This window comes from Cynocephalus volans, chromosome 9, assembly GCF_027409185.1.
Source record: "Cynocephalus volans isolate mCynVol1 chromosome 9, mCynVol1.pri, whole genome shotgun sequence".
Taxonomy (NCBI): domain Eukaryota; kingdom Metazoa; phylum Chordata; class Mammalia; order Dermoptera; family Cynocephalidae; genus Cynocephalus; species Cynocephalus volans.
The window spans coordinates 37,440,537-37,457,231 of record NC_084468.1 but is presented as its reverse complement, the minus strand read 5'-3'; the positions used below and the strand labels follow the sequence as shown (position 1 = coordinate 37,457,231).

The 16,695-nt window shown below is 39.8% G+C and overlaps 1 protein-coding gene across 1 annotated transcript in view; it reads left to right on the top strand.

The window, feature by feature from the left end:
- The window catches only part of BEND4 (BEN domain containing 4), a 28,500-nt gene that overhangs the window by 6,401 nt on the left and 5,404 nt on the right, over positions 1-16,695 (top strand). The window contains exons 2-3 of the mRNA XM_063108862.1: positions 1,854-2,420; positions 14,109-14,200. Of these exons, the coding sequence (XP_062964932.1) occupies positions 1,854-2,420; positions 14,109-14,200 (659 nt within the window). The remainder of the gene's footprint in view (positions 1-1,853; positions 2,421-14,108; positions 14,201-16,695) is intronic.

Below are 16,695 nucleotides of genomic sequence, written 5' to 3'. Positions count from 1 at the left end.
AGGATCAGCTGGAGGAGGAGGGTCAGGGCAGGGGTCCTCTTGCCTGGGTCTAAAGGTGGTACTGCTCCTAAGAGTAAGGATGTGCTGGCCCAAGAAGAAAATAGTCCTGTGGACTCTCAGTCTGCCTAGGGTGGTCATGCCATCACCATCCCAGCCAAAGTTCATCTGAAAATGCTGTAAACCAAGATGCTCTGTGTATTTACAAGAACCCCTGCTATGTATTCTCTAAGTATTTTTTGAGGCCCTGTGCTGGCCCTCACATCCCAGTACAGTTTATGATCCTCTCATGAACAGAAGAGATCTGGCCTCTGTGTTCTGACTTGTAATTTTTCAGTGGAATTCAGGAATGGTAGCACTGTATAGATTTGGGAGATGTGAGAGATGCTTCCTGTGTGCCAGGCTGTGGGCTTTCTTATGTATTCTTATTAAATAGTTGAAAAAGGACACTTGGACCCTCTCCCCACAAAAGTGTAGTTACTTCGAAAGAATAGTAAGAAAAGAGAACACAGGCAGCATTAAGCACTGCATGGAAGTTTCCTGAAGTGTGGTGTCATTGATCATACATCCTGGATTTTCTAGAGGATTTCTTACTGCAGCTATTCTGGCTTATTGTCCCCACAGAAGTCCTTGAGTATCTCACCATTTTTTATTTTAAAAGGTTTTTTCTTCCCCAGTGGGGGAAAAAATGCAACTAATCAATGTTTTCAGAGAGAGAGCAAGTAGTTATATTTCTCTTATAAACAATAGTTATTGGCATCTAAAATGTCCCATATTTCATTTGTTGCCATCATTCCGGGTAAGAGAGGGAGGTAATACGAGGATTCCTCATACCACTATGTAAGCCTGAAAAGTATTCCTCTCTGTATGTGTAATGGCCCGTTCTAGGTGGTAACAGGAAAGACAGGGATCTACCTCATGACATGTACATTTAGGGTGAATGCTCACGACCCTTAGACTGACAATGTTATGTCATATTTTCACCGTCTGGGGTGTTTTTTTTCTTTGTTTTTGCCGTGAGTTGATTGCTTTCTTGTTTGCTTTTTGCTTGTCACTGCTTGATAATTAATATGCTTTAGAATTCATGTATGTAGGCTAACTGCACACATGCCATGTGCCATTTTAGGGGATTTAGACAGTCTAATACAAAAGGCTCTAAGAAGAGGCACTGTTGATTTTCCAGTGATACTGACATAGGTCACCCTAAACATTGGCCTTGACAGGCAATCCAAGTTAGCGGATAAATTAAAGGAAGAAATAGCGAGCACAGATGTTGGATCACACGTACAGTTTTGTTTTGTGCTCATCCTTTGCTTTGTAAAAGGTAAAACTCTTTGTTTTACTTTAGATTTCTAGTGAGCTCTTCAGAAGGACTTATCTTTCTTCTCCAGTTTGCATCTGGGAGCTACGTACTCTCGGCAGGGATTGTATCAGCTGATTAATAGCAAGGGCATGAGGGCACTCCAGAAATAGAAGTAATGATTGCTTTAAGCCCTCCTATCAATGAGGAACGAGTCTGCAGTGGCTGGCTGGATTCATCAGAGTAAGGATATTAATGAAGTCAAAGGTGTGATAGTTAAAGCCACAGAGAGGGAACTCTCTGGTGCCCAAAGTTGCAGTGCAGCCATTTCCTAGAGTAAGGGACTAGGGGGTGAGCCATCAAACACCCCACTAGTGGCAGAACAACAGGAAGCCATGTGTCCTATTAATAGTGGATTCACCGTGTCATCTTGGTTTACAACAGAGTAGAAATGCATATTTTTAACATATTTGAAGGTTAAACTCAAAATTAAGGACTTTACTTATCCCTTGCCTTTAGCTTTGGAATCACTGATGTGTCTTTTTATTTGTTTCAGAGAGTCGTATGATCTTGGATGCCTTTGCCCAGCAATGCAGTCGCGTTCTTAGCCTCTTGAATTGTGGAGGAAAACTTCTAAACTCCAACCATTCTCAATCCATGATTTCTTGCGTAAAGCAGGAAGGCTCGAATTATAACGAAAGACAGGAGCAGTGTCACATTGGCAAAGGGGTCCACAGTCAGACCTCAGACAGTGTAGACATAGAGATGCAATATATGCAAAGGAAACAACAAACTTCTGCCTTTTTGAGAGTTTTCACTGATTCCCTACAAAATTACCTGCTCTCGGGGAGCTTTCCAACTCCAAACACCTCATCGGTCAGTGAGTATGGCCACCTGGCCGACGTGGATCCTCTATCAACTTCCCCTGTGCATACACTAGGTGGCTGGACCTCCCCAGCAACATCCGAATCCCATGGTCACCCATCCTCTTCTACACTACCAGAGGAGGAAGAGGAGGAGGAGGAGGAAGGCTACTGTCCTCGATGCCAAGAGCTGGAGCAGGAGGTTATTTCCCTGCAACAAGAAAATGAAGAGCTGAGAAGGAAATTAGAGAGCATTCCAGGTATCCAGCTGTGTTACTTGCAAGACAACTGCAACTCATTCCTTTCAGTTATCTGTCTCTGTGTCTGTGTATATGTGTATATTGATGTGTGCATTTTTCCTTTTGCCCAATATAGAAAAGTTGGGAAACAGGCATGCATAAGGGGTCCTTAGCCTGCCCAGGGCCAAAAAGAATTTTCAGGATGAACCACTAGCCTGTCTTGTTCATGTCTAGCTACGGTGTTCTTGGGTAGAGGTATGAAGACCATAGTCCTATTAAAAGAGGTCTCTATCGATACAAAAGTAATTTCCAGATGTGGTGCATTGACATTGAAATAAGTCAAGTGTTGGATGCCTCATTTTCTTCAAAAAGCAGTCCCTTTCCTTTAAAATGGGTTTTATGTTTTTAGAGGCTTTGATACGTGCAGTTTATTAATCAGCAATATAAATTAAAATGAAATGATCCTTTCAGAAGCAGGACTCGAATAGTAATGTACAAATGAAATGGTCTCTTCTGTTCCACTAATTTCCCCTACCTTTCTTGTTAAGTTTCAACAGGTAGTCTCTTTTTAGCATGCAAACTTCCCCTTAAAGTTAATAAGAAACTGTAAACTAAAACTAATAGGTCAAAGACAGAACAGTAAATAAGCTGGCCCTAAACAGTTTGTGCCCTTGACTAAACATGAGGCATTTCCTGTGTCTCAGAGACACTAGATTTTCAGAATAGTAAAGTCATCTTTATAGCAAGACCTTCTCTGGTTTGCTAAGTCATTTTCACTATTTAGAAAAGTATTGATTACACTGTTATTTTTGAATTTATTTCTGCATGCCTGTGGCTTACAAAAGACATTGAGATCATTAGAGCAGTATCTTCAGACTTTTTAATCATGCAACCCATTGATAAAAAATTTTTGAACATATACCTATCACTCTACACATTTATTGGTTAATTACATACATATACTACTATACTAATATATCAAAATAAAACATACATATAAATTTAAAAACTTTAAGGCTGATACAGATATATAAATAGAAGTTATGTTTTTTTCCTCAGTATCTTTGCACTGCCCAATTAGGCACCTGATCTAGAAAGAAGGAAACGTTAAAGTTACCCACTTGTTTATTGGTCACAAGCAGGCAAAAACAAGTGTTAAGAATTGCCAAATCAGAAATTAATCTTTTTCCCATTCTTTCATTTCAAAGAATTCCCCAAATAGAGCTGAGGTTTGGTTTAACATTTTAGAATTAGATTAAGTGCATTTGTCTTAAGGAGGAGAAGCAAAAGGTGACATAAATCCATTGTATTTTTGCGCTTGAGCCCTGGGGTTAGAAGCAGAGTCATGGTGTTTTCCCAAACCAGGCAGGTACTAACTGCAGGAGAGTCACTGAGTAGAACCCGGAAGAATGTAATGGAACCAGAGTGCTACTGTGGTTTCTCCGGGTTAGAGAGATATGGTTGCAGCTGACATACTGTGGGATTTTACAACTCTCACATCTCTGTAAATCATGGTCAGTTCTCTATGGGTTTACTTCAAAAGGGGTGTGGGTGGTATTTTCTGTTCTTACTCCTACTTCTCTTTCACTGGGGGGAGAAAATAGTGTCCTAGAGATCACTCAACTGTGGAGACTTACACCAGCCTTTTGGAACCACAACCAAAGGAGCCCAGCTTCTGATCTCATCAGAGTGCAAGGACAGGTGACACAGATATCCAGAGTATTTTGTGTAGTTCCTTTTATTTGGCAAGCTGTATGTCATGTGTCCTAAGCAAATTTGGGGTGCAGTTCACCTCCCATTTCCTGAACCCATTCCAGATCAGGTGCCTGTGTCAGGGGTCTCTCATTGTTGGTCTGCCACTAGTCATTGTCTTGCTATACTTCCCAGAAAGACAGAAATGCTGCAGTTTCTTGAGCCCTCATGATGGTCTGACATTGCATGACATGGATTAAAATTGGGCTTATGGCCGCTACTGTTACTTTCAACATTGCCTCACTGTTGACGATTCCCTCCATGAACTTGAACCAACAGCCATTTCACCTGAAGAAATGTGATTGCCTCAAATAATACATAGCAAACCCAACAATATGGATGAAAAGCCAGTTTATCAATTATTACTAGAAAAGAAATAGTGTAAAATGAAGGAAATATTAACTTCTTTGTGATTATTTATCACATGTGCTCATTCCCTAGAGACACCTTAATACTGGGAAACAGGTAGAAAGCGTCACTTGGAGATGACAACTTGATCAAAGAGAGATATAACTGCCCTCTTGTCCTCAACTCTCAACCCCCGTCTTTGACTAAACAACAAACCAGCCTGGGTAATCACCTAAGAATCCACTCTTCACCCTATTAGCTGTGCGTTTTGGGGGAAGAAAATTGTTATTTTTAGACACCCATTTGAAGAAAAGTGCAGTAAGTAGCATGCTGGTATTGCATATACCAAGAGTATTTTGTCAGGCAGTAACTCTCCTATATAACTTGGGATATGTTCTCCTAAGCACTATCCATGCTTCCCAGTGGTCCCAGTAGGTCCCTATTGTCCTAGAGGCCAAGACATTTCCACGGAAGGTCCTGAGGCTTTCTTCTAGTAGAATCTCTCTGGTGTTGTGGGATCACTTTTTTATAGCCAAGCAGAATGAATGAGTACAAGAAGGTGGCACTCAGCGGTTGGAGGACAAAGTAGAGAAGATGGGGCGCCTGCCACAGGTCAGAGCCCATGCAGCAATCCTCAGTCACTTCTCTGCCTCTCCAGAGGAGTGCTCTTGGGGAACTCTGAGATTCCTGTTTCATTTGTTTATTTTTTTGAAAAAAAGCCTTCATACCTGGGAGAGTAGCTCTTGAGAGTTAAAAGAAATGAGTCTATCAGTCTATTAGGAAAAATGATTTCACTTGGGCAGCTATGAAAGGGGAAAAGGAAGGTGTTAGACCTTACCAAGAAGAAAGAGGTTGGGGAGAGGCATTATTTCTGGCACCACCTGATGAGAGGGCAATGTTATTGTATTATTTAAAAACATTCAACACAGTCATCGATTATCAGCTACATGCATGCCAGTGGCTTCTAGGAAGTACTAACTTCAGAGTTAGTTGCAGATGTACACAGTTTAATGTTTTATCCCAAGGAAATAGCATTAGTACATTTTCTTTTGTGTTAGATCATCACACTAGAAATTAGAAAGTCTGTTAAAAAGTTAAATTTTTTTAAATGCAAGTGAAAATAGGTTAAGAGAAAACAAGCCACGAAAAGATATTTGGATAAGGTATGTGAAGGACTGAGGTTTATTAAAAGAAGCAAAAAGGTGGGTGGAACCTCACAATGAAGGGACATCAAGTTAGAGTAGTCACATTTATTTAGAGAGCGTACAGTCAGCTCTAAGGTAAGAGAACTCATAAGGGGGGGGGTGGATAGGAAATACCGTATTTCAGCTAATCTGAGACGCCTTTGAATGTAAGACACACCAATTTTTACATTCCACTAAGGAAAACAATACAAATCGTAACTGCACATTGTAATTATGTTTGAACACAAAGCCCACAGATATTTAAATAGGAAAAACTGTGGGTCTTAGAATCCTAAAATGTGATAGTTTTTAAAAACTTCCTAAATAAGGTAATTATGACACATTAAAAAATACCTTGAAATTTCTAAGTACCAAATATAGGGAAGATATATTTATCGCTGACATTGTTTTAAATAAATTTGATTGTATATTTTTAAGGTTTACAACATGATGTTACGAATACACATAGTGAAAAAATTATTATAGTGAAGCAAATTAATATATCCATCATCTCATATAGTTACCCCTTCTTTTTTGTGTGTTTTTGTAGCAGGAACACCTAATATCTGTTCATTTAGACTGAATCTCAAATACAGCACATCTTTATTACCTGTTCTCATGTTGTTTGCGGATCTCTAGACTTGTTCATCCTGCATATCTGCTGCTTCATATCCTCTAACCTACATCTCCCCATTTCTTCCCGTCCGCCCCCAGTCTCTGGTAACCACTGTTTTATTCTCTATCACTGTATATTTGAAATTTTTTTTTTAATTCCACATATATGTGAGATCATGCAATATTTTTCTTTCTGTCTGGCTTATTTCACTTACCATAATGTCCATCAGGCTCATCCGTTTTTGAGGGCTAAATAATATTCCTCTGTGTGTGTGTGTATGTGTGTATGTGTACATGTACACATACCTACATACATCATATTTTCTTTATCCATTCATCCATTGATGGAGACTTAGGTGGTTTCCTATCCTGGCTATTGTGAATAATGATGCAGTGAACATGGGAGTGCATACATCTTTACAAGGTGGTTATTTCATTTCCTTTGGTTATATGCCCAGAAGGAGGATTGCTGGATCATATGGTAATTCTATTTTTATTATTTATTTATTTTTGTTTGTTTGTTTTTGTTTTCTTTTTTTGGCGGCTGACCAGTATAAGGATCAAACCTTGGACCTTGGTATTATCAACACCACGTGGTAGTTTCATTTTTAATTTCTTCAGAAACCTCCGTATGGTTTTCTATAACTGGCTGTACCAATCTATATTCCCACCAATATTGTACATTGTACCAGAGTTCCCTTTTCTTTATACCCTCACCAACCTTTGTCATCTTTTCACTTTTTGATATTAGTCATCCTAACAGTTGTGAAGTGGTATTTCATAGGGTTTTGGTTTGCATTTCCCTGATGATTAATGATGTTAAGCATTTTTTTATATACCTGTTGGACATTTTTATGTCTTACTTGAAGAAATGTCTGTTCAAGTCTTTTACCCATTTTTTGGTTGGGTTGTTTTTCCACCATTGAGTTATGAGTTCTTTATATATTTTGGATATTAACCCCTGTCAGATGTATTGTTTACAAATATTTTTTCCCAGTCAGTAGGCTGCTGTTTGATTTTGTTGATTGTTTCCTTTGCTGCACAGAAGCTTTTTAGTTCAATGTGATCCCATTTATTTATTTTTGCTTTTGTGGCCTGAGTTTTTGGTGTGATATCCAAAAAGTGTCCACAAACTTTTCCCCTTCAGTTCTCTTCTAGGAGATTTATAGTTTCTAGTGTTACATTTAGGTCTTTTATGCATTTTGAGTTGATTTTTGTGTATGGTCTAATTTCATTCTTTTGCATGTGGAAATTCAGTTTTTCCAGCACTAATTATTCAAGAGTATTGTTGATATTTATAGGACCTTCTACTTTCTAAAAAGCACATTTATGATCATCTCAATTTATCCTCATAACTCCAAGGGGCCATAACAAATATTAATATCATTCCCATTTTACAGACAAGGAGGTTGCAAGCTGGACAGGCGAGGTCAGCTGTAGACCCAGAATTATAAACCAAGCCTTCTGACTCCATATCTGGTTTGTTACCCCCTTCACCCTCAAAATACAGCCAATTCTCATTATTTGTAGTAGTAATGTTCGATAAAGTCATTGTGAACACTGAATAAGTGGATATCGAAGCATTACTCCCAGGGGAAATACAGAGCTAGGTTCCTGAGAGCCTCTGCTCACGACATTTGTGTTAACTGATCAATACATAACCTTGTTTTATGTGTGTGTTTAAACAGACCTTATTTAGTGTTTATTGTTGGTTAATTTACATGGAACTCACAGCTGACAGCATTATAACTCATGCCTGAATGAAGCTTATCTAACACACATTTTCTCTGTGAGGCATATCACAGCCTTCTTGTGCTTAGGAACACTAGACAACACTACAGCACTATGATTGGGGCCATTTTAAATAGTAAAGTCACCAACAAAAGGCACAAAAATACAGAAAAACTTAGCACTAAACAGACCACGATGAGGACGCTTGGGGACAGTATGAGAGCAGAAACAAGAAGGCAGAGCTTTACCTTGTCCTGTCTCAGCTGGGAACGCGTGCATGTCAGTGACTTGAATGTTTCAGTCCTCTGCACATGCCTGCGAATGACTGCGAAAGCACCACCATGAATACTGATTTGGGGGTTGCAGATACATTTTAGCAAGTAAGCAAGTTTGTAAATAGGGAATCATGAATAATGAGGGTCTACTGTCCTAACTCAAGAGGCTACAAGCTAGAGAACTACCCTTGAATTATATAGTTCTGATCCTATTAGTTCACCCTGCTCATTTTCTAAGTAAGAAACTTAAAAAGCAACAAACCAATAATGTCCGTTTTTGGATAACAGAAATTATGCCAAAGCAAAAATCCGTTAGATTAGATGCAGTGTTAGACATGCTCACCACTTCCAGCCTTCAAAATATCCACCAGGGCCTGTGGAGAAATGCTCGGGTAGACTAGACTTCTCATCCTGAGAGACTCATTGATCTTACTTCAAGTTGGGACTCTGAGGTGAATGAAAAGAACTAAATATATTCTGAGTAAAAAATTAGAGTGAACAATAGGAACAGAGGGGAATAAAGAATTAAGTTCGTCTACTTAGAATCTGGTAAAGTCATCACAGCTCTTGGCTATAGCTGTAAGTGACATGCAGGGAAACGGAGCAGTGTGAGGTTAAGAGAGTGGACTTGGAGTTAAACCTGGGTTTGAATTTGTGCTCCTTCTCTGTTTTTTGGCAAATCACTTAGTCATTCTGAGCCTCAGTTTCCTCTTCTGTAAAGTGGGGTTAAAAATACTATAGGGGGGAGCATTAATCAGCTACAATGTATATCGACAAAATAAAATTAAAAAAAAAAATAAAATAAAAATCAAAATCAAAAAAAAAAAAAAAAATACTATAGGAATGTTGAAAGTATTAAATTCAATCAGTAGCAATTGAATGCCTACTAGGTTTTCCAGTGAGCACTCAATAAATGGCAACTTTAAGAAAAAAATAGGGAAACGGTTCTGTGCCTAGCAATGAAGAAATATTAAGCAGTTTTCCTAGGTTAAGTAGTGTTCTTACCTTGTAAAAAGGTCACCATTCAATTAGTTACCCACCTAGGTTAGGAACCTCAGATCCATCTCTAACTCCTCTCCCCCACTTTCAGTCTCTCCACTCCTCTGGATCCCGCCTGTTACATACCCATCAATTTGGATCCCTCTTCTCTCTCCCCGCTGCTTTCATCTGGGTCCATCTCATAACTCAAACTAAGAGCTGCTTGATTTCTCTCCCAGATTCCAGTCTCTCCCCCTGCCAGCCCCAGGTCAACCACTGCTGAAGAGCTGCTGAGGGCATCACACAGTCTGTGGAGTAAATTTCAGCACTCTAAGTATGGCACACAAGGACCTTTGACACCCGGATCTTTTCCTGTTCAGTTTTGGAGGAAACTGTCCACCATACAAGTGCTCCAGCCCACTGGACAATTTTTGATTCTGAGCAGCCAGATGCTTTTATGCCTCTGGTCTTTCTTTACTCCTGCTATTCCTTCCACTCTAAGTACGTACTCTCCTTTTCCCCACTTGAGAAACTCTTCGCCCTTCAGTACCCACAGTCTCCTCTGCAACAAACTCAGTTCCCAGGCAAAATTAACCACTTTCCATAATACCTCATGCATACTTCTGTTCAAAGTCGTTGTCATTGGAAGTTTCCACTGTGTCCGTGTCTCCTGATGCCCCGATATGAAGAGAGGCAGGCCATGTCAGGTCCTTGAGGGCAGAGACTAAGTCAAAGTCATCTCTGTATCCCCAGTTCCAAGCCCACTGTCAGTCATGTTGTACCATGTACATATATTAATTGAATTGAATTAAGCAAACAGGACACTGTCGTTATCAAAAGTATAACTGTGCATCTGTAGGCTGAGTATTACTTAAAGCTCATTGTTCATTTCTAGATATTTACAGTTCAGGAGCTTTTACTTTACAGAGTCAATGTGACTAGGACACTCAAAGATGATTAAGCACATAGATGGTTGTCAGAGGCCTCCCCTATAAAATTGTATGTGACATATTTCAAGATGTTTTAAGTCTTTAAAAACAACTACATAGCAAGGTAGATTAAATAATGCTTGGGGAATGAGAAGAGAAACTCTGATCGAGATTTTAATGCAATAATCTGCAATGAAGATTAGAAACTAGAGACCTAAGTACCCTAAATATGGGCCAAACCAGAATTGGGGCAGGTTTTCTTGGAAGAAGAGCGTTACGTAACAGGTGCTCAGTACAGCAGCCAAGATGGCACAGTCAACAGTCAGTCAGGTGGCCTCTGAAGAATTTACTAGATTCCTGTTGCAATAGCTTACATTAGACAATATTAATTGGCTGCCTTCTGCTTTACATATATTATTTCAGCTAATCCTCACAGTAACTGTATGCAGTAGGTAATTATCCCAGTTTTACAGGTAAGATAATAGAGGCTCAGAGTTTAAGTAACTTGCCCAGGAGTACATAGTTAATAGTGTCAGAGTCAGTATATTTAAAAAGAAAAGTACTCAAGAATGACTTTAAAACTAATTCCCGAGCTTTTTGTAAGTAAACTGCTATATACTAGTGTTATCTTAGAATGTCTTAAAGGCCCTGTCTGTGTGGATTTAACTAACTTCCCTGACCATGATGTAACAACCATGCAGACTACAGAGGTCTGCATTTTTTTTGAGCAACACATCATCTAGATTTAAAAGCATCTTATGGAATATTTGTAACCTGTTTATCTCAAGTTTTACTGTGATGACACAAAAGATCTTTCTACTTTTTTGTCTTTCCTCCTAGGTATTTTACTCTTTTCGGGATGATCTGATATGCATTTTAAAATGCTATTACATGGGGTGGGGGAAGGGAATTATAAATTTCAATATCAGGATATGTACTAGGTACATTTGGGGTACCTTTATAGCCTCCCTGCCCTTCAATAGAAGTTTCTGTTTTGGGTTCCTCTTTTATTTTCTCATTGAACCTATCAGATTCATCTGGCTTTCTTTTGCAGTATGAACAAGTGAATGAATGAAACGTGCTTGATGGGTCTGAGGTGGTAGTTTCTTCATCAGTGAGAGTGACTTGCTTAAAATTCACAATTCGCATAAGGAGGCAATAGATGTGAAGGCCTCAGGGGCATAACCAGCTCCTTGAGGACCCTGTTTTGATGGTCTTCTTGCTACTATAAGCCCTGACCTGCCTCCCTCTTCCCTTGGAGGCCAAAGGAGCAACATGGTGGCCTACACAGTGCATAATGGCACATGGAGCACTGGCGGGTGCTCCCATCTGTGAGGGCCATGTCCTCACATGGAAATTCCACACTTGTCCACAGAACAAAGGGACAAGAAGACAGGGGTTCTCTACGATGCCCTTTTCAGTGCCCTGTGCCTCTCCCAGGCAGGCAGCATGGTGTCAGGATAATGTATTTCACCTGCACTGGAGTAGACACACCTGTCTCTGTTTTCCAGATTGACTGATTATAGTTGTTTGTTTTTCTCAGAAAATATTTCACTTGATTCTACAGCTTCTCTGTGTAAATCTAGGCAACTATCCAAAGAGCCCCAGTCAAGAATGATGTTCCATCTCTTTACCAGCAGGGGCACAGTCTGGCCCTGGGCTGGAGAGGGGCCTCTGCCTTGTAAGGATCAGGGGTGGGAGGGCATCAGGGAGGTGGGTACTCAGAACACCCAGGGCAGTGGCTATTTCAGTTAACTATTGGCTAAATATGAGCCCTGTCCACAGCCTTCCTGGGCTTGAGCCTTGTGCCCAGATATCCACATACAGGATCCACTTGCCTTAAATAGAGCCCCCTACAGCCAGTAAATGCACATAAAATTCTATTTTCTTCCAGCATGTGTGAATCAGCTGGCCTTGATCATAGCTAAGCACCGCCACCTAAATGTTGAGTGTGTAGAGAAAGGTAGAATCATTCTGTAAGCCCTTTCCAGGGCTGTGTGGTCAACACTGAAGGCGATGGGCAGCTAGGGAGGGAAACAATAGTTGTGTAGGCATTTCTCAAACACCTTCTGAATTACTGTAAAATTATGTTTACATACACCATAGAAACTTTTTACAGTGCTGGTTTTTATAAGGATGACAAAGGATAAAGGTAATAATAATTACCCTAATCCCATGACTAAAATATAATCTTTGCTAATTATTATCATTAACACTTTGGCTTCTTTCTTTCCTATCCCTTTTCTATGCACATAATTATTTTTAACATGGTTGAGGTCATACTGAATATTTGGTTTTGTATGTTGCCTTGTAAGCATTTTTGTGCTTCATTTAAAAATTTTCTCTTAGACATCTTAATGATTGTAAAGTATGGGTAAGGGATCAAAGGAAAAGAAGTTCATTCAAATCCTAATCAGTCAGTGAGTGTTTACAAATTTTACTAACACTTCCCAAGCTAAATCCGAGGTAAAGTCACTTGGCACAAGTCACTTGGCAAAGCAGTGACATATGTACCTGCTGTTACGTTTTATTCTAACCACGAACTGTGAAGAATGAAGTGCTGCTCTGGATCCTCATACTCAGCCCTGTGTAGAAGAGACTGAGACACAGAAGTTCAGTGAAGTCCCAAAGGTCCCACAGCAAGTGAAAAACCCAAAACTGAAATGCAGCCCTGTCTCCTGTCTCCATTACCTAATCGTCTGCTTTTTTCTGGTAATTAATGCCCTGTGCCAGAAGATGAGTTCTTATTCTCTATGGCATTAGTAAAGTAAGTTGGACTCTTAATAGGCTAGTGAAGTTAGGAGCACTTGACAGGTTTTATGAAACTGGTTTAGGTTGGCCTCCATGATGGTTCAGCAAATGGCTCTTCAATTTGAACAAAATGTTCCAATGACAGATCTGTAAGGATGGTTATTGACGAGAATACTTTTTTGGCAAGAAGAAAAATTTTCTAACCTCCTTCTACTTCCTGTCAATCAGATTCTTCAAAAGGATGTTGATGTAGTTTTTGATTTGTTATGTTACAGTGTGATGTTGCCTGAAAAACTCAAAAAGCTATTAGCAGTGGATAAAGATGGTAACTTCTGTTTGCTATCATAAAAAAAAATGGTGAGAACAAGTAAGAAAGCTCAGTAGTGATACTTTAAAATTGGGGCTTAAGTTAAATAAAAGTCTTAAGATGTAGGCGTTATTTATACAATAGTAGAAACAATATCATGCTCTATGTTGGGTTAATATCTATTCAGTTTTGTTGTAATTATTATTAGTCTATAAGACTAAGCCTTGAAAAAATAGTGCAGTAGTTAATGAAATACATAACCAAATCTGAATTGGACCAAATCAATTGAGCTTTTTAAGCGAGAGAATGGGACACGTACAGTAAGAACTGTGTGGTCAGGTGTTTTCGCGTTGAGAAGCAAGTCTTAAATTGTATGAGATTCCTGCTTACTGAAGAACTAGGAATGAATCTGTCATTTAAAGTAAGCATTATACTATTGATTAAAAACTAGTGATATATTAGTTTTCAGTACTTTGATTTTAAAAAGCATCTCTGGTGCTAATGCTACATACAACCTGAGTCAAGAAGATAAGGCATATCTCTTCTGCGAGTTGTTCATGATCATTGCCGTTGACCCAGATTCATCTTGGAGTAAGTTCAACTTGAAAGTTCTCAGTGAATTGTGCTGAGTCTAAAAATTCTCCCAAAACTGTAGCATCTGCTCTGTATTTACAAACTGAAATAACTACGGATGTCCAATGAAAGAAGATTCTATCTCCTTTAGAAAGAAAGTCTTTTTTATTTTTTTAGAAGTTTAAACATCTTTTTAGATCTTCAAGTTTTTTATTTTCCTGTTGCGGGATAGCTAATGTGTGATCATTGCAATTTTTTCCACCCAGTGCCCTGCCAGACCGTTTTAGATTATTTGAAGACGGTGCTGCAGCACCACAACCAGCTCCTGATACCGCAGCCCGCTGACCAGCCGACCGAGGTAGGTCTCTAGTGAAAGAGAGACATTGTTCCATTGGAATTCCCTTAAAAGTAGGCCTCTTGATAACTTACCAATATATACCAGAACAGATTGACTGCCAAAGTAAGCTTTTGCCTGTCTGAAGTTTGAGTTTCTTACCTGTAATATTCTGTGGAGAAAGATCATGTATGTATTTAGCTTACAAAAATTCAACTCTATGCTGAGGGGGAAAAGAAGGAAGAAATAGCAATTTAAACAGCACAGGCAGTTCTTCCACCACTGTGTTGACACAGAGAGGACCTGAAATGGGAGACATCAACCTGTCATTCCCTCAGGCAGAGCCAGTATTCCAGAACGCCCCTTGCTCTGGGCATGTCCCATGGTGAGTAGAATTCTCCAATGTCTAAATAGGTATTTTCCAGATGTCAGGGCCCCAAAGCAAGTCATTTGCTTCCTCTGTACCTCAATGGAAGAAACTGCAGTCTGCCAACGTGTAGGGAAATGCTCTGTTTTGATAGTAATGGTGTATCAGTTTAAATATGATACGATTTTACAAGATAGTCAAGGTTCAGTTTTGAATATATGTTACTTTCATTTTACAGACTTCAGAACCAGAGGCCATTCCTATGAGTATCAAACACAATCAAGTCTTCCCCACCCTAAAAATGAGCCTTCCTTTGATTCTCCCTCCCTTTGCCACTTAATGTTTTTTTCCTTCCATCATCCCGAAACATCCTCTGTGAGCACTTTGACTGTAGACCACGACATAGCCTGCTCCTGAAGGTTGGACCCAGGTCTCATGCCATTAGCAGCCCTGGTGCCTGTCATAGAAGGCTCTCGATTCATGCTTGCTAAGTGTGACCTCATTTTTTATTGACTAAACACGAGACTGATCTATATTCATTATCTCCTCTCTCTTAGTTCCCATTTGCTCTTGCACCCTGTAACCTGGTCCCACTTCCACAATCTACCCGAATGTTCTGCAAGAGGTCCCTGGTGACTTTCCCAATTGTCTGGTCCAGGGGCACCCCAGGCCTCCCCCTCTCCTCCTCCATGCTGTCTCTCACCTTGGCCTAGTGTCAGTCCTCTCTTGTAGTCCCTGTCCTTTTTTATTACAATTTCATGGGTTTTCCATCCACTGTCTCCAGAGATTCATGCTTTGTCTTCTCTTGCTCGCTACTGTCTTTCTCCAGTCAGTTAGGTTCCATCTACAACATCTACCACATGTAGGCTAAGTCCCAAATGTGTATGGAGAGCCCCAGTCCCCACGGCTCAACTCCAGGCCAGCATGCCCACCGCGTACTGACAGCAGGGCACCCACACGCCCACTCATTACCCATCCTCACTCCTCCCCCAACCCCAGGTAGAAGGTTCTGACATGTCGCTGACGCTTTCCTCATCGTCTTCCTGACATACAGTAATTCTACAGCCACACTGAATTGTCTCTTCCCTCTGGTTTACTCTTGTTGCTTTTCACCTGGACTGTTGAAGCAGATTCTTTCTTCATTCTCCATGTGGAAAGTTATTTTTCTAAATTACAGATTCAGATTAAATGTTACATGCTTCAGGTTGCTCCCTAGAACAAAGCCTCTGTTTCTTAACTTGGCAGTTCTGTCAGACAGAAAGCACAGCTAGAAAGTCCCCTCCCTCCAAGAAGCTCTCCCCGATGGCCACTGTCCTGCTGCATGCTCACGTAGCACATTGCTCATACGTCCAACTCCCATCTAGTACCTTACTTAATAGTAAATGTACACCTGTATCTTCCATTGGGCTGTGAAGCTGTGAAGACATTAATTGAGGGTTATTCATCTTGGTCTTTTCAAAGTGACTCAACAGTATATATAGGTGAGAGTTTAGTAACCTGTTGGTGGCTAATTGAAGAGACTATACAACTGGATTTCCATAAAAAAATTAAAATAGGGGGAATATCTCTATTTTCTCTGGATAGGACTATTGAACTTTTATTACCCATCATCTTCATTATTACTGTTCTATTTTTATTGTCACATCAGGTGCATGAGCATTTTCTCATTTTTATTATTTTATTTCTATTAATTATCCTAAAACAGGATTCTAAATCTCATCCGTAATCTCATTTAGAGAGCATTCTGAGTTGTGTTGGGTTTTAAATTACTTTTTCACTTTCTTTTGCTTTTTCTTGATGAAAATTACCTCCAAATGGTATTTCTACATTTTATGAGACCAAAAGTTTCTACACTGAGTGGATTGTTTTTAAGGCTTTGAGAAACCTCCTTTCTTGGATTGTCATCTCCCTAATCACAAGGACCTCTCATCTTAAAACAGACCTATTGTAGGAGTGTAGCCAGCACCATGGGGAGAACCTTCAACTTGGAGGCAGGGTTTTCCAGCCCTGCCCCTTTGAGTTATGAGACCTTGGAAAAGGATTTAACCTTCTTGGTAAAATACAACAGTAATCCTAGATTGCCAGGTGAGCTCACACACCTGAGGGAAACGGTTTTTAAAAACTTGTATAGTGTTAAATAAATAGATGGTTT